The sequence below is a fragment of the Mastomys coucha genome, unplaced genomic scaffold (genome assembly GCF_008632895.1).
Source record: "Mastomys coucha isolate ucsf_1 unplaced genomic scaffold, UCSF_Mcou_1 pScaffold1, whole genome shotgun sequence".
Classification (NCBI taxonomy): Eukaryota; Metazoa; Chordata; class Mammalia; order Rodentia; family Muridae; genus Mastomys; species Mastomys coucha.
The window spans coordinates 62,729,280-62,754,148 of NW_022196891.1; the positions used below are offsets into that span (position 1 = coordinate 62,729,280).

Genomic DNA, 24,869 nt, shown 5'->3' on the forward strand with positions numbered 1-24,869 from the left:
GTGGTAGAGGATCGAAGAGAGGATGGAAACTAAGTATCTACTTTTCTGGGGAAGCAGATTCAATACGGAGCTAGCCAGCAGCCTTGAGAGTTTACATTACCCTTCTACAGGACAATGAGTCCCCCCTCCTTCCCTGACCTCTCACGCAGAACCCAGCCCGCCCCTTTGTGTCCTGCGGGTGGGCCCGAAGTGCCCTCTGCTGGTCGGGTGCTGAGAGCAAAGTGCTGGAGCAGGGGATGGCAGTGTAGGAAGCAAGAGGGGGCTGTTAAGGTCTCTCTTCCTGGAGAGTGCGGCACAAACTGTCTGTTCTCCAGAAAACAGAAGGGGAGGAGGGCCCCCGGATACCCTGAGCGCGTAGGCAATAAGGTCTGTGATGCTGCTCAGGCTTGGTCACTAAGAACCGCCTACATTTCCTCTTTTCCATTCAGTGTAGTATCAGGGCTCTTAATCCTTCATGGGATGGCGCAATTGTTGACTTCCAAACTTGAGGCTTTCTACAATGAGGGAGGCTCTGAGGGAAATGGAGAGGAGACGTGGTATTTGAGTCTGCACAGGCTTTGCAGGCTAGGCTGTTCCCAGGAGCTGCAAGAAGGAAATTCCTCTGAAAAGCTAAAACGTTTTGGAAAGACTTTATTCATTCACTCAGCACAGTAACCATGTGAAGTAAGAGCTTTCTTTTCTTTATAGACAAGGAAACTAAACTAGAGAATGTCTGGTATTTCTCAGGTAGTAAATTGTGAAGTCAAAAATTTTAGCCTGGGGACTCTGATGTCAAAATCCATACCTGCAATCTCCGCTTGTCTCCTCTCTCTGGAGTAGCAAGCCAGCAGAGGCCATGCCCCTTTCTGCTAACCTTCCTTTCTGCCTTCTCCCACAGAGGCTGCCAAGAACTCTATTCTTCATGTGAAAGCTGAAGTACACAAATCCTTGGACAGTTATGCAGCCAGCTTGGCTAAAGCCATTGAGGCTGAAGCCAAAATCAACTTATTTGGGGAGGAGGCTCTGCCAGGGGTCTTGTTCACAGCACGGACCGTCCCGGGGGCTAGCTTTGGGGGCCGTCGAGGCAGCAGGACTCTTGTGAATCAGAGGCTGCAGCTACAGAGCATCAAGGAAGGGAATGTCTTAGCTGCAGAACAGAGATGAAGGCTTCAGAGGGGACTGGGGCCGCAGCGGAGCTACTGGTGCTGGTGCCTGTGCCAAGACCCTGGAACATGTCACCACTCAGAGAGAGCCAGACGCCGGGAAGGAAACATCTGGTATGCAGCCAGGAGGATTAAAAGCACTGTCTCCGGTCTCTGACTTCAGTTGTCTGCTGTAAAGGCGCACGCGGGCTGCTTCAGGGGCCCTGGGATGGACCGAGGCTTCCAAAGCAGCCTGTGTTAGAAGCAGCTGGAGATGTGGCTGGGGTTTTAAGAGGACTAGAGGCAGTGGATGTGAAAGGGAAGCCACCATGTGGATATTGTCTTCACTGGTTATCCAGCTAGTCTAGCTGCCCCTGGTCTCAATGGGGCTTCTAGAGGCAGTCCCTACTCAGTGCACCTCCTGGGGACAGCATAACTCACCTTAGCACTGTCAGGCCATCTGGGGGCTCTGTGTGGTTGATCCAGGCAGTGTGGGACTACAAGCACTAGACTAAATGCAAAAACAGTCCAGTGAACACCCAGGAGTAGAGCACCCTATATAGACACCCCATATCTACTGACCTAGTTAGGACTTGGCCTTTGGTAGCACCTGCTGCTGGCCAATATAAACAACCCACAGGCCACCCAAGATGTGGCCACCCCACCCACTTCCTTGTTGACAGATTTATTATTATTATTAGTTGAAAAGAAGGGATAAACCACTATAAAAGACAAGGGCAAATACCAGGCATTTCATTTCCAGAATAATAAAACCAAGAGCTTAAGACTGGGACTGTGAGGTCATGCACAGCTGGGGAGAACTTGGGGGTGGGGGGAATCCCTCACACAGAAGATATGGGGAATGCTTGAGTGACTGGCAAACATAGTTGGCCTCACTTTCCAGAGGCAACTGTGACTGTCATTGTAAGTTTGGGGCTGGCACAAGGTAGAAAGGACACTGGACCTGAGTTCATTCATAGCCTGGGTGCTTGACCCAGCTTGGTCTTTGTCTGCATGTCACCTGGGACATCCTGTCCTGCCACTAGGCCATTTGGAGAAAAGAAAGGTGTGAGGAGTTGGATCAAACAATAATTCCAAGATAATTCCAGCTCTGATCTTTGTCTCCTGAATCTGTAATATAAGAGATGGGGACAAACTGAACATGACTGGCGGGTGACCCAGCATCTGTGAGCACAAGAAGAGCCACCTGCATGCTCTGGTCCTCACTTTGTGCCATTTGGCTGTTTAGGGCAGTCCTAAATGCCGACTACTGAGATGTGAGGGTATGAAGAGGGTGAGATGGCTGGGGCAGATGTGGGGGAGCGGGTGGGGTTTGTTGGCTTGGACTCCTTGCTCTTTGAGTTAGAACAAGTTTGGGCTTTGAGTGCTGGCTGTCGGTGGTCTGGAAGACGATCTTTTCTGCTACTCTTAGGCCTGGGTACTTTAGATAAGCGCTGAGCAGGGCTGTCCATCTTGAAGAGCAGAGGAATCTTAAGAACTTGCCATATCTGCCACGAGGCAGCCATTCGAGTGGCTTACTTTCCAAGTGTTTGCTGTGGGCTGCCGGGCTCCTGGTGTGGCAGTGCCTTGCCTGTGGCTCCGGAGGCTTGGCTTGTGCCTTTGGGTGCTTGTTTTTGTCACCTGCTCCAGGTCAGCTGTGCAGGGAATGGCAGGGAGGTCGGGCCCTACTCTCTTGGCAGCGCCAGTCTTCTGTTTCTCGACTCCTTTTCTAGTACTTATCTGCTGTCTGGAGGGGACCCTATTCCCAACCACCCACTATGCACCCAAGTGGAGCATGCCCCCTAGGTATGGGTTGTCAGTACAATGGATTGGCTTAAGACTCAAAAGACTAGAGCTCCTTCCTGATTGCCCTTGGCTATGCCTCATTGAAAGGATGCTGAGGCCTCTGAACCCTGCTGGCTGACCCCAGAGCCACCAGTATTCAAGAAGAGATCTGACCTAGAACCCTTGAGTTTCACTCCCACCCCCTTTAAAGGGGCGAGGCCTACTCCCACCTCACCAAGCACCTGGGGAGTAACACCAGTGTTTACCACAGAGAGAGGAGAGAGAGAGAGAGAGAGAGGAGAAGGCAGGTGTCTAGATGCTGATGCTGTTGGGGACGCAGAGCATCAGCACTGATGACAGAGCTATTCAGGGTCTGAGTATTACAGCTAGGGTGGGGTGACCATCTAGACTGTGTCTTAGGGGATCTTTTTAGGAGCAAGAACCATGGTTTTGCATATTCAGGGGTGCTGATCTGCCCAAGTGAAGCTAGAGAGAAGCGAACTGGAGAGGGAGAGGTAGTTCCCTATAGTCTCTTTTGTCCTCTCTAGAGGACACCTGCCTTTTGTGCAGAAGCCCACCAGCCCAATTAAGCCCTGCCACATCATGGCAAAACCTGCTGCAATTACTGTGTAGTGGCAGGCCCAAGGCCTTCCCAGGAGAACCATAGGTGGAACATTTGGCCACTTGTTTTGCTTAAATACCTCAGTCCTCCTGATTCTGACAGGATCACTTATAGGGCCGAGGCCCATCTCTGCTGCTTCTTTACCAAGATTTTACCCTTGTCTTGGTTCCCGTGCTGTGTTCCAGGTGCCAGCTGTGTGGTCTGCTGCATCCAAGAAGGCACTGGGTCTGGCGCTATAGCGTGCATAGCTCAGCACCTTGCTTTTCCCTGGCCAGGCAACCCAAATTGCAGTTCAAGACCTTAGACATTAGATGGCAGCAGTATTGTTGTGTAGAGGAAAACAAAAAACAAAAAACCAAACCAACCCAAACCACAGTGGCTTGTTCCTCTGAGCCTTGCCGTGACTACAAGTCCCTAGCCTAGTAGCTGATCCTTATCTTATATATGTGACCCCTGTTGGAGTTCACAGGAACTATCTGTACTGGGCTGTGCGATCTTAAACAAATCACTGTTCCTGGGACAGGCAGGGGGAAGGATTGTAAAGACCATGGTCCATCAGTGCTAACATTTGTAGATTCTCATATGTGTAACTGATTGCATCTTTCAGCCAAGAATTAAACCACCACCACCAGGACAAACTCAGTATTCGCAACAGAGCACTGTAGTTTGAGACTAGACAAGAGGAGGAAAATAATGTTGATACAGCGAGAGAGCTTGCTGGATCTGTTGCGATAGAATAGTTAGGAATGCTTTTTCAAGTGGACAATGTGCTCCTTAGCCTTGCTGATTAGAGAGACATTTCTCAATGGATCAGATGAACTCAGGAAACATGTCCAGCCTCATTTCATGTCTCCTGCCTGTCTGGAAGGAACGATGAGGGTGATGTGGCTGAACAAGAGGGGGCCAAGAACTGTGTTCCTCACTTAAAACAGCTAAAAGGCTAGTAGGTGCTAGGCACTAATTGAAGACTTCAAATGCACTATCTCCCTTTGCTTCAGGCAGATGGGATACAGCAGGGATGGTGGTGGTGTGTGATGGCTGTGAGTTAAGATTACAAGTTGCCGGCCGGGCAGTGGTGGCGCACGCCTTTAATCCCAGCACTTGGGAGGCAGAGGCAGGTGGATCTCTGAGTTCAAGCCCAGACTGGTCTACAAAGTGAGTTCCAGGACAGTCAGGGCTATACAGAGAAAACACTAAGTATTTGGGGGCAAATTACTCAGTATTCTCGTATCTGTAAAATGAAATTTTGTAATCTATTTATATATAGGGACACAGAATCCAAGGATACTGCCTGTATAGGGGATGCATTGTATACTACAGAAGTGCTCATGGTATATCCAGCACAAAATATAGGTTCAGGGAAACTTGAGCCACTGGTCTTGCTTCTCAGTGTGACTGATGGGGCAGACTCCTTTCTGTTTTACAGGGATCTCTAATTCCAAGACATGTTATCCAATTCAGGATAAGTAAGTATGTTGAGGGCTGTTGCCTGGGGACTTATTTGCTATTCAGTACAAAAGGACTTAATGGAAATGAAGGAATGCTGAGAATGCTGACAAGAGCAGGCCATAGAAGTGTGGAAAAGTTGAGTAGGATTGGGAATGCAAGCGGTTAGTAGGAAACAAAAATGGGCTCAGGAAACATGTCCAGCCTCATTTCATGTCTCCTGCCTGTCTGGAAGGAATGATGAGGGTGATGTGGCTGTCTGGTAGGAAAGTCTTCATTCTACATGAATGGCCTGATTGCACAGAAGAGAAAAGATCTGTAGAGTCCCAAGCGACATCAATTCAACGTTGACCTTCCTTATACCCAGAAAGAACATCCCAATGCCATTAGGTGCTGAGGACTGCTCTGTCCAGCAGCAAGTGTCTGGCTCCAGGTTCCCAGAGCTCTTGTCTTCCGAGCCCTGATGGAAGATGCAGAGGCAGAATGGGTGTCCATGCCATTCCCCGGAGTGTACAGTACCAGAGGAAGCCTGGGGAGGAAGGAAGTCAGTTATGACATGAACCACAGGAACATGGATGTGACCATCCATAAATGGCTACAAGGCAGGACAGGCGAGTACTGTGCTGTGGGTTGGGGAGAGAGACAAGGAGAATCCAGGAAGGCCATAGAAAAGCTGTGTCTCAAAATGAGGTCAGGGCCAAGTCACTAGGTCTTGGTCATGAGGCTGAGAGAAGATCAAGCCTGTAGCCCAAGGAGAGTGAGGCACAGGTAGGTTAAAGGTCATCCTTAGCAGAGTGGGCCACCTGGGCTTTATTAGGTAAGATGAAACAAGGAGCTCCAGACCACGCCCTCTCCCCCCGAAAAAGTCCCAATGTCAGGTGATCATCTATTGGAAAGAATTCAAAGCACGAACGCTGATATGCAGAATATTACTACAAGCACAGTTTTGGTCAATGTAAATTGTGTTTATTTAAAAATGAAAATTTAAAAGCAGTATTAATGGCTTAGGAGTCATCAGCCACTCCAGCTTTCCTTTTGACACTATTTGAAACACCAAAAATCACAGATGAGCCAGTTCTTCCCAAAGACCGTGCCAAGTGTGGTAGAAAGCCCGTATGCCTAGGAAAGGATCGACATGCTTAAAAATGTCCTGTGCTGATGACATATACCTGAAGGAAGACGTGGTTAAAAACCAAACTTCAAAAATAAAAACCCAACCTAATCCTGAAATATATTTAACTTGAAGTTTTGGATGGTGTTCTTGAGGATAAAGTTGTCTGGGTTATTATAATATGTAAATCAGTATTTATGAATAAGTAAAAGTGTATTTAGACTAGTTTTGTTTACCTGATTAAATGTTTTTGGAATGTGTCTATCTGTGTGAATTGTCCGTTTGGACTTGACTTGTGGTCTATGGATGTTTCTGGGTATCTGTCCCTTCCCCCACTTCCTACAGCCCTATTCCTATCTCACTTCCCCATGGGCTAAAATAAAAAGGGCTGAATAGCAAGGAGAGACTTACTGCAGAACTGGGAGTGAGCATCCCCATGTTATCCCCAAATCTCTTGGGTAGATCCACTGATACAAAGTATTGGGATACATGACTGCTTCATACTATATTCAACACACTCTAAGCCTGATTTTTCTTTTTTATGGTAGCCCAGGAGGTCTTCAAACTCACAGAAATCATCCTAGCTCTGCCTCTGCCTCCCAAGTGCTGGGATTAAAGTGTATACCATCCTGTCCAGCTTCAAGCCTGTTTTTTTTTTTTTTTTTTTTTTTTGAGACAGGGCTTCTCTGTGCAGCCCTGGCTGTTCTGGACCTCACTCTGTAGACCAGGCTGGCCTTGAACTCAGAAATCCGACTGTCTCTGCCTCCCAAGTGCTGGGATTAAAGGCGTGTGCCACCACCGCCCGGTTCAAGCCTGGTTTTTAAGAGGTTTAATGAACTAGTGCTTTTTCATCGACTGATCTACCTCCCTATCCATCCAGTCTTCCTATTATATCAAAGCAGAGTCACTGAGTAGCAGATTATATTATAAACACAACCGCCCTGCACCAGACTCATCCTTTATCTTCTCCCTTCCCTTGCTTACACAGTCACCATCTTTTTTGCTGAGTGTGTAGGTGAACCCTGGGGCCAGTCTCCTCTCTGCCACCCTCTCTCCACTGAATTCTGAAGTGGCTAAGACTAAATTCTGTCTTTGCTATGTATCCTTAACTATCTGTCTAGCTGGCCTACTCCAGGAAAATGAACAGAACACGCACAGTTCCCATATCTCCATCAGTATACAGGGGCAGTGTAGACACTTGCCATTTGCCTTTGTTTTGATCTTTGCCTACCAGTTACCCTTTGACCTTAGTCTTCCAGCACCTTCTGGCCTCTAGCAAACCCATGCTGCTGGCCTAATGTCACTCCTGCTTTCCATGATAAAGCTATCTATCTTCTGTCAGCAGCAAGTGCTCTTGAGTTTGCAGCCATCTTGTGGGTCAGAGGTCCATGTTCCCCACAGAAATGCCTCTGTGGCTGCATCTTCATGACTGTTCATGGCCCAGCTGGAGATAGTTTATGTCTTCCTCTCAGTATCTGACTCGGTCAGTTCTTCTGGTGGAGGATATTTAGGTCATGGACAGGAACAGGAACAGTTAAGCTACCTGCTAATTAATCCAGAAATGAACTGCTTTTAACAAAAAGGAGCTGGCATAGCAAATACACTAAGAGCACCAACAGAGAGGGCCCTGAGCTTGAGATGACTGTGGCAGGCTAGCAGATCTGCTCTGGCTCTGGCCTTTCCATCTATCAGGCAGTTCTGTAGGGTCGGAAAGCCACTTCCAGATGTGGTCCAGAGCTAGAGCTCAAGGCTGGCACTCAAGGTGATGGATGAGATACAATATGGATCTATACAGTTCTGCCCTTGAGAACTCCCAACATTTTTTCTCTGGTGTCGGTGTTTTAATTTTGGTAGTACAGAATGGCTGCTTCAAGATGTGTTCAATGATCAACCCAAGCATTTAATTTATTTTCTTCTGCAACTGCTGGCTGGCAAAGGAGGTATAGTGAAGGTAGTTACTGGCTCAACTAAAGGTCATAGAAAAGCTGCTGAGCTGAGCTGCTGTCTTGTAAGCCAGAAAGATGCCAAGAGCTCACTGACTAGAAAACCAAAGGCATCCTCTCAAAAAGAGACTCCTGTCTTCTGCCCATAAACCTGGAACAGCAAATGTTGTGTGTGCGTGCATGCATGTGTGCGTGCGCGTTTGTGAGACTCCTGCTTCTGAAGTAGTCCTTTTGTTGCACTAAACAACTAGACCACTCTGTCTGCCAAGGTATTTTCATCTGTAAGGTATCAGGCAGGGGGCAGCAACGACCTCCCCCAGAATCTGGCAGCTCTGGATTCTGGAAGAGGCTCGCAGCTATGGACGCTTGTGCGGATGACAATTAGGAAGATACCTGGTGCTGAGATAAGACTTTATTTTTGTCAGTAGGCTGGAGAAATGTACGGGTGTAATTAGATTGAGGGAAACACAAACAGAGAACGTAAGAGGTGGAAGAGGTTATGTCTACGGAGCAGCTCAGGAAAAAACTGTAAGGTAACACAGGCCTGGGTATAGAGGACTGTCTGAAGTGGAGGTGGATGCTAGAGTCAGCTAACTGATCGCAGTAAATCAGGAATATGGACAGAGAGGTAGACCAGAAGACAACACCTGGAGTTTGTACTACTGTAAACCATCTATAAGGCTCAGTGACTGCTATGGATGAGGTGTTAATATATCATGAAAAGTAGCTCAAGGTGAAGAAAAGGGGAAGAAAAATGTAAAGGCCCTTTTACATAATCTGGTCACACAGAGGTCAAGATGGAAAAGGCTATTAAATTCAGAAAACAGTAAGTCCTTTTTTGTTAGAGAAATGACTGGAAAATTTGGGTAAAATAGCAAAGAATTAAATAAAAAGTCAAATTTAGGATATCTTAGAGCAACCAACATCTTTAATTAGAAAGCAACAACATGCAAATGGCAAGTGTAGAAATTTATTTGAACCAACATTTTCACTACAATGAAAATGACTTGTCAACATTGACCCCAGCTCCCATATCTGAGGGCTAGGGAAGTATTGCACTTTGCATTTTTTAGGACTCCATACACGGCAAAAAGTTTCAAAAACATTTTTGCTTGTTTTGTTTTACACACTCTCCCAACTCATGCACACACTCATTCCAAACTAATGTTTGGTTATCCCAAAAATGGGGAAGAACTCCAAAAAAACCATAGCCTTAAATTGCACTAAAGTTCTGTAAAGAAAAAATATAATAAATGTCGTATACAAATTTCAGAACATCTAAGTGCTTGCCAAGGAGTTGTTTATTCTTCATCCTCATTTTCATTCTCCTGACCTGAACCTTCCGATCTGTCACCCTCCAGACGGTCTGGAAAACAGGCATGAGAATCATACACACTCAAAATCCTTTTAGTATCTGTCATAAATAACCCCTAGAACTTCATTTAAAACCATAAAAATGTTTCTCATTCAAAACTTAAATATGTAAAAATCCACTCACTAGTATATATACATTTTTTTTTCCCAGAAAGAAGGTCTTACTATGCAGCCGTGGCTGGCCTGAGACTGGCTCTGTAGACCAGGCTGGCCTCTAACTCACAGAGATCTATCTGCCTTGCATTTCTAGAGCTAGGATTAAAGTCATACACCACCAAACCTGGCTACATAAAGTTTTGTTTTAAGATTTACTTTTCAATATTTTAAATTCTATGTCTGTGCACGCATGTCCATGTAGGCATGTGTCTATGAGTGCAGGCGCCTGTCGAGGCCAGAGGCACCGTAGCCCTGGAGCTAGGGACACAGGCAGTGTGAGCTGCCTGAGGTCAGTCTTCTGGAAGAGCCATGCCTCCAGCCCCAATATAAGCTTTTCATTTTGCTTCAAGAGGTATTGAAGAATGAAACCATAATACCATGTATACAATCCCACATAATTTTAAAATTTTAAACATACAAGACCTTAATATGTTACATTCTCTTGCAGTGGTTTTCAAACAAGGTTTCTTGGAGATTAAGGGTTTTTTTTTGTTTGTTTTGTTTTGTTTTGAGACAGGGTTTCTCTGTGTAGTCCTGGCTGTCCTGAAACTCACTCTGTAGACCAGGCTGGCCTCAAACTCAGAAATCTGCCTGCCTCTGCCTCCCAAGTGGTGGGATTAAAGGCATGCGCCACCACAGCCCAGCCTGGAGATTAGTTTTAACAATGACTATCAGGTGCCACTAAGGGACCTGGAAGGGAATGCAGAGAGAAAAAGCCTGGAGACCAGGCAGGTGTGTTCATCCTTCTGACATTGTGATCCGATGTCATTTACAAAGTTCACACTCCAAAACAGAGCAATCAAGTTGCAAAAACAAAACAAACAAACAAAAAAATACTTTTCAAAACCCCTCTTATACTGAAAACAGTATGTTCAATGAGTTTATGATTTTCCTTTGGGCTGCATTCACAGCTATTCTGGGACACATGGCCTGTGGTCAACCAGCTGGACACACCCGTAAGAGGATTGTGTACTTCTGTTTGTAAAATTTCTCAAAACTCAGTATCTACTACATTTCAGGAATTGGCTAACCCTGAGATGACAATGATGACTAAAGTAAATGCAATTTCTTTCCTTAGGGTAAGCACTATCCAGTTCAATATTCAAGTGTACACACATGTCATAAACTTGGTGGCCACTATACCATGCCCTCCTAGGCTCATGCCACTTGCACTTGGTGTTCCTTTGCTTGGGGCATTTTTGCACAATTCATTAGATCATGGTTCTGCCCAGTACAACTATTATGCTTTTTAAGAAACTTTCCCAACTTTTTCATGAGCTCTTTCCTCCACATTTTCTGGAAACTCCTTTATGAACCTTACAACGATGATCCCAGTTACACCTACTTGTGAACCTGTCTTTTCCCACTAGACCATTAGCTTTTGAATAGCAAAAGTTATACATTTATCTTTCTATCCTCGGGGCTTACACAGGACGTTCAGTGAAGGTGTTGTGTCCTTGGTTTGTTTCTGCTGTGCTGGGGACTCACCTCAGGCACAGCGAGTAAGCAAGCACTGTGCCACAGAGCTCTACGCTGGAATGAGGTATGAGGATAAGCTGTATCACACCATGTATGAAGACAATGGCATAACGTCACTACCACAGTAAGGAGCATTTAAGACATGTATATGATAGGTGCATTTCCCCAAGTACTGTGGAAAACATTAAGGCCAGGTTTAAAGAAAATATCCACAACAGAAGGACACCAAACACCAGATGGGAGGGGACAGTTTAATTATAGAAACTCTGAGGAGAGAAAGATTTTGGTTTATCATCTAGGGCTTGCATGTTAGAGTAATGGCCTGGCTTCAGGACTGTACGTGAAACCCTAAGTTAAAGGGAATGTAGTTTCAAGTCAGGTTTAATGTTCAAGTAATGGCCTGGGCAAATTACTAAAGCCTACTTTAAAGGGATAATTATTTGAGAGACTGGAGAGATTGCTCAGAGATTAGGAACACTTGCTGCTTTTGTAGAAGACCCAGGTTCAGTTCCCATCACCACATAGTGGCTCACAACCAACTGTAACTCCAGTTCTAGGGTATCGAACACTCTCTTTTGAACTCCCTCTGTGTTAGCCATGCATGTATACATGCAGGCAAAACACTCATACCATTAAATAAATAAATAAATCTAAAATAAAGTCTTTAACTTTTTTTAAGGCCTAGCATTTGCTGTGTCGGTGGTACATGGCTTTAATCCTAGTACTCAGGAGGCAGAGGCAGGTGGACCAGTGAACTGAGGCCAGCCTGGTCTACAGAGCAAACTGCAGGACAGCTAGGACTACAGAGAAACCCTCTCAATAAATAAGTGAACAGTTAATATTTGATACAATATAAGTACTCTATAAATGATGCATAATACCCAACATGTGAATGCATTTATGAAGTCAGTGAGAGTCATAAACATGTTCAGAACACACACTGTTCTGTGTTCTGTGTCACTGTTCTGTGATGAGTACAGATTGTGCAATTTACTCTTGAATACTAGTTGTAATAATACATAGTTTTCAGATCTGAGTCACTGAACCAGAATTTATCATCTAAAATATGTATTAAGAGTTTGGAAAGATGGCTCAATAATTCAGAGCACTTGTATAACCTGGTTTCAGTTTCCAGCACCCACATAGCAGATAACCATAGTCTGTAACTTCAGTTCCTGAGGATCCAATACCTTCTTCTGGCTTCTGTGGGCACTGCATACATACAGTACACAGATATGCATGAAGGAAAACTCATACACATAAAATAAAGATAAGTAAATTTTAAAAAAATTATTGAAAAATACAGAAATACAACTTCCTTTCTTACCATATAACATTTGTTTTTCATTAGGGTTTTATTGATTTTTTTAAAAAATAGATCTATGTTAAAAGTGTATTTAGCATAACTTTATTTTTTTGTTAGTGGAGGCAGGATCTCACATATCTCAGGCTAGCCTTGAACTTACTATGTAGCCTAGGGTGACTTTGGGCAGCTGCTCCTCCGTCCTTCCTCCGCCTCCCGAGAGCTTAGGGAGAGCCACTCCACCCAGCATAATCCTACATAATGCTGTAGCCCAAGCATTATGGCATAGTTCTGTTGCAGGAAGATTACCTAAGACAGTGCTCTCAAGTGGCTGTGCTTTCATTTTACCATTGCCAATAAGCATGGTTTATAAGGAAATAATTTACAGCACTAGGTCAAGTGTAAACTGATTTCTTTGATAGAAAGAAATCCTAGCTCTAAAGTTGTTGATTTCATTTTTGGACATTAAGAAAATCACATAGATCTCTATAAGATAGGGCTTACTATTTTGTTTTGTTTTGTTTTTTTAAAGATTTATTTATTTATTTTATGTAAGTACACTGTTGCTGTCTTCAGACACACCAGAAGAGGGCGCCAGATCTCATTACGGGTGGTTGTGAGCCACCATGTGGTTGCTGGGATTTGAACTCATGACCTTCTGAAGAGCAGTCGGTGCTCTTACCTGCTGAGCCATCTCACCAGCCCGGGCTTACTGTTTTCAAATAAAATAATGATTTTAATGATAGAGTTCTTACCAGCTCGGATATGATTCAGTGACGCCAACATCCTCAACATGAAAGAGGCTGGGACGGTAATGGTGTTTCTAGTCTCTTCCAGCATGAGTTCATTTCGAGTTATAACCTACAGCAATGAACAAGTGTGTCAGAGGTGACACAGTAACAGGACCTGTGCTTTAAAGACTATGAAGACAGCTTCAAAGTCAGCAAGTCTTAAAGAAATAGTTTCATTGTTTTTATGTGTGATGTCTATATTTCTACCTTAAGGCTATTCAATGTCAAACAGTTACTTGCATAAAAGAAGATCAGAGGTCAGCATTTCTTTAAAAAAAATATTTGTTGTACTTTAAAATGATGGGTTTCATAATTATCTTATTTAGTTCAAGCATATCTTGTACTTGAATCATATTTAGTCCCTTTTATCCTCTCTTGTCCCTCAAACAAAGTAACAATATACGAAACTCAACATAGAAAACAAGCAGTTTTCCTATAACAAACATTCTGAGAAAGAAACGAGAACAATCCCATTCACTATAGTATCAAAATACACAAATATGTCTGAGAGCCATGAATAAATCTACTCGAAGTGAAATATTGGTCTGGAGAGATGGCTCAGTGATTAAGAGTATGAACTGTTCTTCCAGATGTCCTGAGTTCAATTCCCAGCAATCACTTGGTGGCTCACAACCATCTGTAATGGAATCCAATGCCTGCTGTGTCTCAAGACAGAACTAAGGTGTACTTATAAATCTTAAAAAAAAAAGAAAGGAAAAAAGGAGAAAAAAAAGGAAGTGAAAGATTTCTGTAGTATCAAAAAATATATCCTAGAGAGAAAGCCTTGTAAGCAAACGGGGCTAGGGAAACTTGAAATGTCCATGTAGAAAAAGATTACCTCTCTAATTCTGCCCAAAACTCAATTCAAAATGGATCATTAATGTCAGACTTGACACTATCAGTGTTAGGGGGAAACACTACAAGATACAAGCACAGAGAGGAACTTTATGGAAAGAATTCTAATAGTTCAAGAAATAATCCCAACAAATGAACCAATAGGATTTTATCAACTTAAAAGGCTTCTGCAGCATTAACAGACAGTAAGGAGACAGTCTAGGATGGGAGAAAAAGCTGGGTATGCAGTGCATCTAACAGAGCAGAAAAAATGAAATACCAAAAATCCAAATTGTCCAACCACTAAATGGAGAAAATAACTGGACAGAAAGTTCTCAAATAAAATACAAGTGGCCAATAAACAGAAAGAAAGTGTTCAACTCCATCAGCCAGCAGGGAGGTCACTGCAGTGGGAGCTGGCTGAGGTGGCGCAGCTTTCATCCTAGCACTTGCACAGGCACAGACAAGTTCGAGGCCAGCCTGGTCCATACTGCCAGTTCTAGGCCAGCTGGAGCTGCAAAGTGAGATCCTGACTCAAAACAACAACAACAACAACAACAACAACAACAAAATCTACACGGAGATATCACCTCACCACAATCAACATGTCTACCATCAGGAAAACAAGTGACAAGAAATGCTGGAAGGAAAGGTGAAAAATGATTTTGCTGGTGGGCAAATAAACCGGCGCACAGCCCCTGTGGGATTAGTGTGAAGCTTCCCCAAAGACTCCAAATAGACAACTAAGTTACCATGTAACTTAGTTGTACCACTCCCATGTTTACCAAAGGAACCTGAGCCAGCACAGCAGAGAGATACTCATAAATACATGTTTATTGCTGCAGCACTCATAAAAGCCAAACTACAGAACCAGTCTAGACAGCCACGGTAAAGAAAATGTTGTATATACACAGTGAAGTTTAAGTGAGCATAAAGAAGGGTTAGATTATGTAAGAAAATGGGTAGAAATGAGATTACCATGCTAAGGAGAGTAAGTCAGACTCAGAAAGACAAGCAGCATGTTTTTTCTGCCATGAAGAATAGATCATGTGCATGAGACAGAAGGGTGAGGAGGAGGGGGAGGAAGAGGTCTAATGGTAAAAGGGGGGGGAAGGTCAGAGACAGTAACAGGAGTAATACAGAGACCACATTCTTCTGTCTTCTCTTACATGCACAATTTTATACACACGGACATATACATATATGATATGAAAGCACAAGGAAAGCTATGTTTTTCCTTATATGCAGAAGTTTACATACACACACACACATATATACATATTTTATACATACACACACATAAGCAGGAAGCAGAAGGGAGACTGTCTTGTAGAAAGACAAGGACTCTGACACAGGAGGGAGTAGGAATGATTAAGGTTCAATGGTTAAGGCTCGCAATGATAATGCGAAATCACCTCCACCCTCAGCACCTTTCACTGAGACCCAGTATTTTGTATGCTAGCTAAGAATGTTAATGAAAATGAGTAAAACCAAGGATCTAAGGAAGCCTTAAAGCAACAATAAAGGAAAAGCACCTGCTCATTTGCCCCTCTGCCTACTCACACTGAAGGGGCAGTCCTAATTCCCTATGTGAAGAACTCAGAATAGAAAAATAACAGTCTACAATTATGGAGGGGAGCATACAGTAAGATAATTTTCTTTCTCCTCCCCCCACATCCCCTCCTCTGCTTCTCTCTCTTTCCTGGTTTGCTTATTGTGACAGGGTCTTGATACGTGGCTCAGTCTGACCAGAATTTCTTGTTTCAGCTTCCTGAATGGTAGAAGGTAGATTACAGGCTGCAGAATCAATTTATTTTCAGCTAAAACACTTTTACAAAGACAGAACTTTAAATGATTTTTGTTATACATAATAGCATGGCAGTCAAACTTATTTTTCTTTAAGATACACCTAATGTGTTATTAAAGTCAATATTATAATTAGTAAGATACTAATCTGATTTTTACCTCTAGTATTACTTATCTCATTTTTATTTTTCAAGAGATCTGCTCTCCTTCCCTCCCCCTCTTTGTCTGAGACATGGTCTCATCATGTAGCTGGCCTAGAACTTGCTATGTAGACCATCGGATGGCCTTCAACTTATAGACATCCACCTGCCCATGTCTCAGGAGTGCTGCTGAGATTAAAGATTTGATTTCCTTAACCAAATGCCTTAGTTTTATGTTATCAATTAATAATAAACCTTTTCCCTTAAATAGCCATTTTAGATAAAAATTCAAATAGCAAGCATAGTAAAAGTCTTACTTCATCAGCAAGTTTTCGATTAAAAATTCTTGACTCTTCTAGTGGCGACCAGATCTTTATGTCATAATCTATGCCAGATGAGGCTAGAACTAAAAAGAAAATTTACATCTTTATCATAAATTCAAGATGTAAATATTAAGCATAGGTGCAAAATTAACAAAACTTAGGTTGAAAACTACTATAAATACTTTTTGATGTTTTGTTTTGTTTTGCTTTTTGAAAGAGGGTCTCTCTACGTAATCTTAGCTTTCCTGGAACTCATAATGAAGACCAGGCTGGCCTGGAGATCCACCTGCCTCTGCCTCCTGAGTATTGGGGTTAAAGGCGTGTGAGACTGTATCTGGGCAAAGATTTGCTTTAAATTGTCTGGTTGTTGTGACCCGCCTAATGTGGGTGCTGGGACCAGCTGGAGGGCATTACAAGAGTAGTAAATGTTTAGCCAGTGCCTTTAATCCCAGCACTCAGGAAGCAGAGGCAGATATAGCTCTGAGTTTGAGACCAGTAGGGTCTACAAAACTAGTCCAGAGTCCAGGTCATCCAGAACCCCTGTCTCAAAAAACAAACAAACAAAAAAGTAGTAATTGTTTTTAACTGCTGAGCTATCTCTTCAGTCTTTTTATGATATAACTAATTGTTAATTGTAATTTTAAATGTTTCCTAAAAGTAACTAATTGTAGAACAAAAATTTAAGACCACTTTGAAGTCACTCAAATTTCTGTCTTATTCACTCTTTTCTTATGAAATACATGGCCACTTCAAATAGAAGGCAAGAACAAGCCAATTCTCTTTTATACTAGCAAATTAATTCTGACCTGTGAGGACTTAAAAAGGCTTGGAGGTTTGTTTTGAATACATGATGAGTAACTCAGTCATGCCAGACTCTGGGACAATAAAACTTAATTATTAGAAGAATATGCTTTTTTTTTTTTAAGAGTATCTGTCAAAAGCATATTCTTTTCTTTCTTTTTGAGATTGGGAACCTTAAAAAAATATTTATTTGTTCTTTGAGAATTCCATACACATGTATACACTGTTCTGATCAAATCCATCCTCTATTCTCTCTCCAACTCTTCCCAGACAGACACTCAGTCTTGCCACCCCTCCCAACTGTGTACTCCCTAAATTCACTGAGTCCAAAGAGTACTGCCAGTACGTGCCTGAGCTGCCAGCCACCGGAGCATGGACACACGCTCTGCTAGAAGCCACATCCCTGAGGAAGCGGACTCTCCCTTTACCTGCAGCCATCGACTGCCAGCATCTTCTCAGCTGTGAGTCGGGTGGGGCTTTGTGAACCTTCTCCTGTCCATTACAATCTTTGTTTTAAGTCCATGTAGAGCTATGGCTATCTTTAGCAGAGCTTAGTAGGCGAATTCAGATTTCTATAATATTCCCTATAGCTGATGAATGACCGCAGCAATTCCCAGTCAGTAAGAAAGAGGTGTTCCTTACTTGGGTCGAATGGATGGGGCTGCAGGCAGTTGACCACATGATTATCGGCTTCCAGGAGCATCAGATGCTCAGCAGTGTGCCGGTCCCAGATGAAGATATGGCCACAGTCGGAACCGCTCATCACAAAGTTAGCACCCCAGAAATTGGCTTCTTTTATCTGAAGGATTTTAGGAAACAGGATAGCCAAGGCACAGTTAACCAAAGAAAGGCAGATTCTGCTCTCATGTTGAAAATAAAATTGATTTCAAAAATAAAAAAGTTAAATACTGAAGTTTGTTTCTTCTAAGAATCTTAAAATCATGACAGTCCTTCACCATGGGCAATAACATGGTGGAAAAGCACTAGAAGCCGCCCCAAGAGCCAATGTCAACAGGGTCTGACACACAATGCTAAATGAGTAAGTGCAATTTCTGGGCTTAAAGCAGTATAATGGACAAAAGTATATATTTGCAGATGAGCTTTCTAAAAAGCATGTCATTTCAGCTTTATAAAGAAAACACATTTCATAGAATAAAGGAATGTTGTCGTTTGTATTTGCCAAGAACAAAAAGTTTTTTTTCGTTAACTGTTAGAAGCCCAGAGAGTTAAGATAACCGTATCTTTAATCAAGCAAGCAAAGGTATATGATACATGTAATAGCTATCCTATTTTAATAATCATCCATGAAAGAGCATACAAAGATCCTTATACTGCAGACAATGTCTTTAGGACTCATTCCCCCTGAAGCTTCTGCCACGCCGGGCGCTCACACGAGCCAGCAGGGAAGAGACTGCAGCCACACAGCGCTGCTGCACACTTACTGTGCTTCATCGATTTTGTGCTAAGAAATCAGCTGAGGGCTCGTGCATGCTAGGCAAGCGCTCAGCCACTTGGTTAGATCCTCAGCCCGCCTTTAATTGGTTTTATCTAAAAGTTTAATTGGCAAAATGCATAAAATATAAATTGGTTACTTGCATTAAAAGTGAGTATCCAGTTAAAAAGGATGAAATTGTTACTACCAATGATGTGTACAAGGAGAGCTAATTATTTCCCCACTTCAGTTTATTTTTTACCTATTCCTTTAAAAAAAGGTAAAACACAATCTGCAGGTATTTTGCGGTTAACACTGCAGCCATAGAGAACGCTTTCTAGATAGGAACTGTTTAGAGTGATGGTTACATTAGTTACCTTGCACAGGAAATGCAGATTTGGGGCTTCTGAACACTACAACTGATCTAAGATCACCTGGTCTATCCTGGCTAATTCAGAGATGAAGAAATGAAACCAAGGAGAGAGAGAGAGTGACCAAAGCCACTTTTTAGTTGTTAGTTTAAAAGGTGTTATAACTAATGTATCTGTATTTTATAATCAACCTGGATTTCACATATAGATTTATTTATTTTCCAAACTAACAAAATGTTGTAAAATGAAGTTTAAAAAAAATTTAATAGTAAACTCCCAAAAGAGGACAGCAAGCACAACCAAACCAAACCAAACCAAACCAAACCAAACCAAACCAAATCAAGAGCTACTTGTTCTAAGCTAAAATAATTTTTTCTAGCTTACATATATTTCCTTAGTAAGGTAGAATTTTCTTGCAATATATTACCAGACTAAAAGAAACATGCTTGAATAAAGAAGTAACAAAATCACCACAGAAAAACCACGAACTGCAATCTCATCAAAGAATGCCATGAGCAGCTGGTACCATTGTCCGGGAGTTGCGGTGGCCCTTATAAACCATCTTTACTAGTGGTCTCCTAATGTTCAAAGTATCCAGCTCTTCCATTTCTTTCCTTTCTTTCCTCCTCCTGAAGAACTCCTGAATGCGGGCGACAGCGGAGCGTCTATGGATTGCATATGAAGACAAAAACCAAGACGAAACATTCAGAGCAGCCTCTGAATAACACTGAAAACGTCAAAACACAGCAAGTCTATAATATATTTAAAACACATTATTTTAATAAAGCACCTCCAATCAAGAGCATAGAGAGGCAGACTTCATCACAGTAGTTGAGTTACTACAACAAGGTATTTAGTTCAGTGGTCACTTAGGAACTTGGTACTGGTTGAAAAAGTAAAGAAAATAGCATGCGACATACTAGTTTCTAAAATACTATTTTATAAAACCAGACAGACAAAATTCATGTGTGGTTTTACTTTAAATAAAACATCCTATTTAGCCTCGTTTGATGATCTAGAACTGGAATGACAACCCTTGGAAGGTAGAGGGGGACCAGGAACCCAAGACCAGCTTTGACTACAAACTGGATTTTGTGGCCAAGGCAACTTGAGATGCTGTCTCAAGGAAAAAACAAACAAACAATCAAAAACCAATGCTCTATTCAATTTTTTAAAAAAGACTTATTTATTATATGTAAGTACACTGTAGCTGTCTTCAGACACACCAGAAGAGGGCATCAGATCTCATTACGGATGGTTGTGTGCCATCATGTGGTTGCTGGGATTTGAACTCTGGTCCTTCGGAGGAGCAGTCAGTGCTATTAACTGCTGAGCCATCTCTCCAGCCCCTCTGTTCAATTTTTAAATGTCTCTCTTTATAAAGGCCATAAGAAAAGCCCAAAGAAGGCTTGCTCTGACGACCCAGTAGAGAATTCTACAAGGGACTGAATAGTAAACTACACCTGTAGACATAAGACTGCTGATACCATGAGCCCTCACTCCAGGATCCTATGGCTAGACAATGGCCCAAGCTCCCAGAATTTTGGCTGGACTCCACCCCTAGTCACCTGACCACAGCCAGGTATGCCCCGCCCCACAGTAACCTGGGAACAGACAGGTAGCCCAGCCCACTAAAAAAGGAGCTGCTTGACCCCTCCCCACTCTCTCAACCTCTTAGCTTCTTGTCTTTACTTCTATCTCTTGCTCCCTCTCTCCCCCTCCCTTCCCCCTCTGTCCCTGTCCACGTGGCCATGGCCAGCCTCTGCTTTTCTATCCTCTCTCTCCCTCTCTCTCTCTCCCTTCTAAAATAAAATGCCTTAAAAAAAAAAAAAAGAAAAGAAAAAAGAAAGAAAAGCCCAAAGAAACTAGGAGTAACATGGTAACAGCAATATACTAATTAATTAACAGATTCTGACATAGTTTAAAGATGTCCCAAGAGCAGACTAGTCAAGAAGAGAACAGATGTCAGTAAGAAATAAAATGAAGCTCTTCCACTAGCATCTCCTCTATATGGTTCCACACCAAAGGAGAGATTCCATTATTGAGGTACATTCTGTCCTCTCTACAAAGGAGATGATGGCAGTAGTAGCTGCTCAAGAACAAAGGACAATTTTAAAGCTCATTTTATTATCAAGAAAATACTCTCCTAACAGCCAACATTACTTGATTCTGAAGCTTTAGTTTGTCATTTAAAACATCATATTTTGACATGCAGCAGATGGAAAGCCTGTAAAATCCAAAACTACAAATTGGTAGTTAAGACAAATGACTTAACAGACTAAAGGCACATAAAAGATGATAGTGTCATCAATAAACAAATTTCTCTTCATATTTATCAGATTTAGGATCATCAGATCTAGAGCCTGCCCTGTGCCCACTGCTATCATTTCTCTTCCCTCGGGAAATGTTTCTGACCTCTATCATGGTTTTACTTGTGGACTCTCATTCAGTGGCATGTGTTTGCTCAGCTTTGCGTATCCGTGTGTGTGTGTGTGTGTGTGTGTGTGTGTGTGTTCTGGCATGTGTGACTGTGTGTGTTCTGGCATGTGTGAGTGTTGTGTGTTCTGGCATGTGTGTGTGTTCTGGCATGTGTGAGTGTGTGTGTTCCGGCGCGTGTATATATTCTGGCGTGTGTGTGTGTTCTGGCATGTGTGTGTGTGTTCTGGTGTGTGTGTGTGTGTTCTGGCATGTGTGTGTGTGTTCTGGTGTATGTGTGTGTGTGTGTGTTCTGGCGTGTGTGTGCGTTCTGGCATGTGTGTAGCCATTAGAGTGAGCCCTGCACTAGAATATGTGCACAAGGTTCAGCTTCAGGAGACAGTCACAGTTTGGGAACGTGATTACACAGATTTATACTCTTACCAGCAGTGTGCTGGAGTTCCAGAAAATAATATTTTTGAAAAAAATTAAATACTATATATTAAATTTAAAATATGTATAAAGATTTGATTTGGCAATTTTACATATTAAAAAAGTATTGGGAAAGCTGGGTCCTGGTGTATGCCTTTAAGCCTAGCACTTGGGACACAGAGACAGGTGGCTCTCTGTGAGTTTGGGGCCAACCTGGTCTACATAGAGAGTTCCAGGACAGCCAGGGTTACAAAGAGAAACCCTGTCTCAAAAAAAAAAAAAAAAAAAAAAAAAAAAAAAAAAAAAAAGATCTTGTGGAAAATACAGATACATATTTTCACAGTAAAAACTGCAGCTGTCTGTCTAGGCATTAATCTAAATGTTCAGAGAAAAGCAAATTTATGTGTTCATAGAAACGGTTTGGAACAGCAGATTGTTAGTGAGAGTTTTATTGTTACAATCATGTATTTCCTTATTTTGTTTAAAAAATTTTTAAGGGGGCTGGCAAGAAGGCTCAGTGGGTAAGAGCACCCACTGCTCTTCTGAAGGTCCTGAGTTCAAATCCCAGCAACCACATGGTGGCTCACAACCACCTGTAATGAGATCTGACACCCTTTTCTGGTGCGTCTGAAGACAGCTACCGTGTACTTATGTACAATAATAAATAAACCTTAAAAAAAAGGTATATGAATTTTTTTTTATCAGGCAGACCTGGAATTTTATTAAAATATAAAGGCACTCAAGAAAAGAATAAGCATGCCCAATAAGAGAATGAGTGTTGGCATCTCAAAGAAGACTCACTAATTTAAAAGACAATAAAATTTTTTTAAATAAAAATTGGTGTACTGTAAGCTATCCAGGCAAATTAAAAAGCTTTCATAAAACTGCTCTGCAGAGTAACAGAGCATTTGACTAACAAGCTCACTGAAGGACTAAAGAAGCAAATGTAAAATTAATTGGTCCAGAATTTTCAAAGCAGTAATGAATATCAGTTGTTTAATATAATGAGAGGGGAAAAACCCTAAAACATGGTAACTCAGCAGAGTGAAAATATGTCTGATTACGCTGAGCCCACTCATGACAGAAACCCAGCAAGACAGAAAGGAATGTGGAGAACCTTTTTTAAGCTCCTCCCAACAGCCCTAACAAGTCACCTACACACACCAGTGGGCATCCTCCTCACATCATCCAGTCACAGCTGGGGTAAGACGCAATGCCCAGGACTTAACAGCTGCTACAGGAATCATCAACACCTTATTTTTCAGTCTCTCACTGAAACTGGAGCTCCAGTTTTAGCTAGACTGGCTAGTTGGTGAAACCCTGGGACCCATCTGTCTCCACGATGAGGGTACAGAGGTGTGTCATTTTATGTTCATGCTGGGGATCCGAGATCACTTTAACCACTGAGCTATCTCCCTAGCCACTGAAAGACATTTTTTAAAAGTGTTAATAAATACAAAGATAACCATATCATATTCCCCTTTCCCTGAAATGTACAGATTTATTACATCTGTAACCATCATCTGAGGATTTATGTGTGGAACTTGGAAGTGGGTTATACAAACCATAGGTCCAGGGCCATGGAAGTGCATGCCTGAAGGCAGAAGTAGGACATTTGCTTGAGCTATGCCCAGCATCAAAATAGTGCCACCTGAATGCAGGCGATCACCAGGATGTGGGATTATGGCCACTCGAGCCTGGCCAATCTCATCTCTCAAGGTCTAGCTGAGGACGGACACTAGGAGGAGGCAGTGAGATCTCAGGAGAAAGAGCAGAGGACTACTGCCATCTTATTTATTATTCAAAGTAATGGTGATATGGTACAGAGCATGTGCAGTACAGTAAAGCATATTATTAAATACAACAGTCACTCGTGAGCACTGTCATCTCTTTTGAAATATAAGTATAAATATACTTTTATATTTCTAATTTATTTCAGCTGGAATTTATAAAAGCTGTGTGTGAGACTTCAGAAAAATGCGGTCTTAAATTAAAATTTTACTTAATAAACCTCTACATAAAAACTGAGGCTGAGAATGAGTACCATTTCATTCACTCAAAGATGACATTTTCTGTTTCAACACCTGCCTTTCTTTTTCACACAGTTGATATGGTTTTAGCTTTTCTAAGTCCCACCCGAAGCGACATGTTACATTTTAGTTGCCATCTTTATTTTATAAGCAGAAACCAGCTTTGAATACTTGGGATAAAGTTTAGTAAGCTAAAAACATCAAAAAGCCCTGAAATAAATTCCATTTTGATGTCATTAAATTAAAAAGTAATAGTCAGTAGTAGAATCATTTGCAAAATTATTGATTTCAAAATACATCTTAATGTCAAAACAGCCTACAAAGACCAGCATAAAACAAACGGAGGGCTTCGCTGGTGACCCGGATGTGCTCTCTGGATCCCTCATAAAGGTAGAAGGAGAGAATGAACTCTACAAAGGTGTGCCCTGATTGTCACACTCACAATGTAGTATGTGCCCTCAAATATACATACAATAATAGAAATAAAGCTTTTTTTAAAAAAGCAAAAATGGATTTAAACTTACTTTAAGGTCCTGAGGACAGGCTTTAAGCAGGTATTACATTTATGCTAAGTTTTGGTTTATTTTACTATTTCTATATTCCATATAAGAAACTATCTTTACATTTTGATTGCTAGTATATATTTTATGTACAGCTTTACTTTAGAAACTGATAATACCTAACAAACATGCCACTTCTTAGTTTGGCTAATCTTTCTCAGTAAGCAGCTTGGGTAGATGACTGTTAGAATATAGGGTCCACCTTAAACATTCTACTAAAAACTGTGTAACACTATCAGTTTTTCAATTAGAGATATATTTAAGGGTGTATATCATCTTGGTATGTGATATTCTTAAGTTATTTAGCTACTTGCAAGAAAACGGCATTGAAAAATCAGAATTTTAAAACCTAGCACAAAATTAAATGAACATAATGAATAACAAAAACTGTTAATTAGTGCGCCAGTCAAGTTTTAAGAAAACATAAGTTGCACTCTTTAACCAACTATAAAAATAAGTACCAGATATTTGAAGGACCCACTTTAGACCACAGCTACTTGCCACCACACTTGAAGTGAAGAGCAGTTACATCTGCACACATGAAACTTCTTTTCACTCTACTCCCATGCAGCACATGCAGAGAAATACAGTTGT

At 42.0% G+C, this 24,869-nt stretch overlaps 2 protein-coding genes across 14 annotated transcripts in view; one reads left to right on the forward strand and one right to left on the reverse strand.

Annotated features, from left to right (window-relative positions):
• The window catches only part of Gpr161 (G protein-coupled receptor 161), a 56,317-nt gene extending 38,779 nt beyond the window's left edge, over positions 1 to 17,538 (forward strand). For 5 of the 7 annotated variants that reach the window (XM_031387976.1, XM_031387938.1, XM_031387959.1 and 2 more), the window contains exon 6: positions 878 to 6,345. In XM_031387976.1, the coding sequence (XP_031243836.1) occupies positions 878 to 1,143 (266 nt within the window). In that variant the 3' untranslated portion in view covers positions 1,144 to 6,345. Of the gene's footprint in view, positions 1 to 877; positions 6,346 to 17,305 lie in introns of those variants that run through there. The other 2 variants (XR_004123295.1, XM_031387971.1) reach the window with 2 other exon arrangements.
• The window catches only part of Dcaf6 (DDB1 and CUL4 associated factor 6), a 111,065-nt gene continuing 95,132 nt past the window's right edge, over positions 8,937 to 24,869 (reverse strand). For 6 of the 7 annotated variants that reach the window (XM_031387867.1, XM_031387890.1, XM_031387884.1 and 3 more), the window contains 5 exons: positions 19,365 to 19,503; positions 17,678 to 17,834; positions 16,229 to 16,317; positions 13,096 to 13,201; positions 8,937 to 9,394 (listed from right to left, as the gene is read on the reverse strand). In XM_031387867.1, coding sequence (XP_031243727.1) covers positions 9,330 to 9,394; positions 13,096 to 13,201; positions 16,229 to 16,317; positions 17,678 to 17,834; positions 19,365 to 19,503 — 556 coding nt within the window. In that variant the 3' untranslated portion in view covers positions 8,937 to 9,329. Of the gene's footprint in view, positions 9,395 to 13,095; positions 13,202 to 16,228; positions 16,318 to 17,677; positions 17,835 to 19,309; positions 19,504 to 24,869 lie in introns of those variants that run through there. The other variant, XM_031387908.1, reaches the window with a different exon arrangement.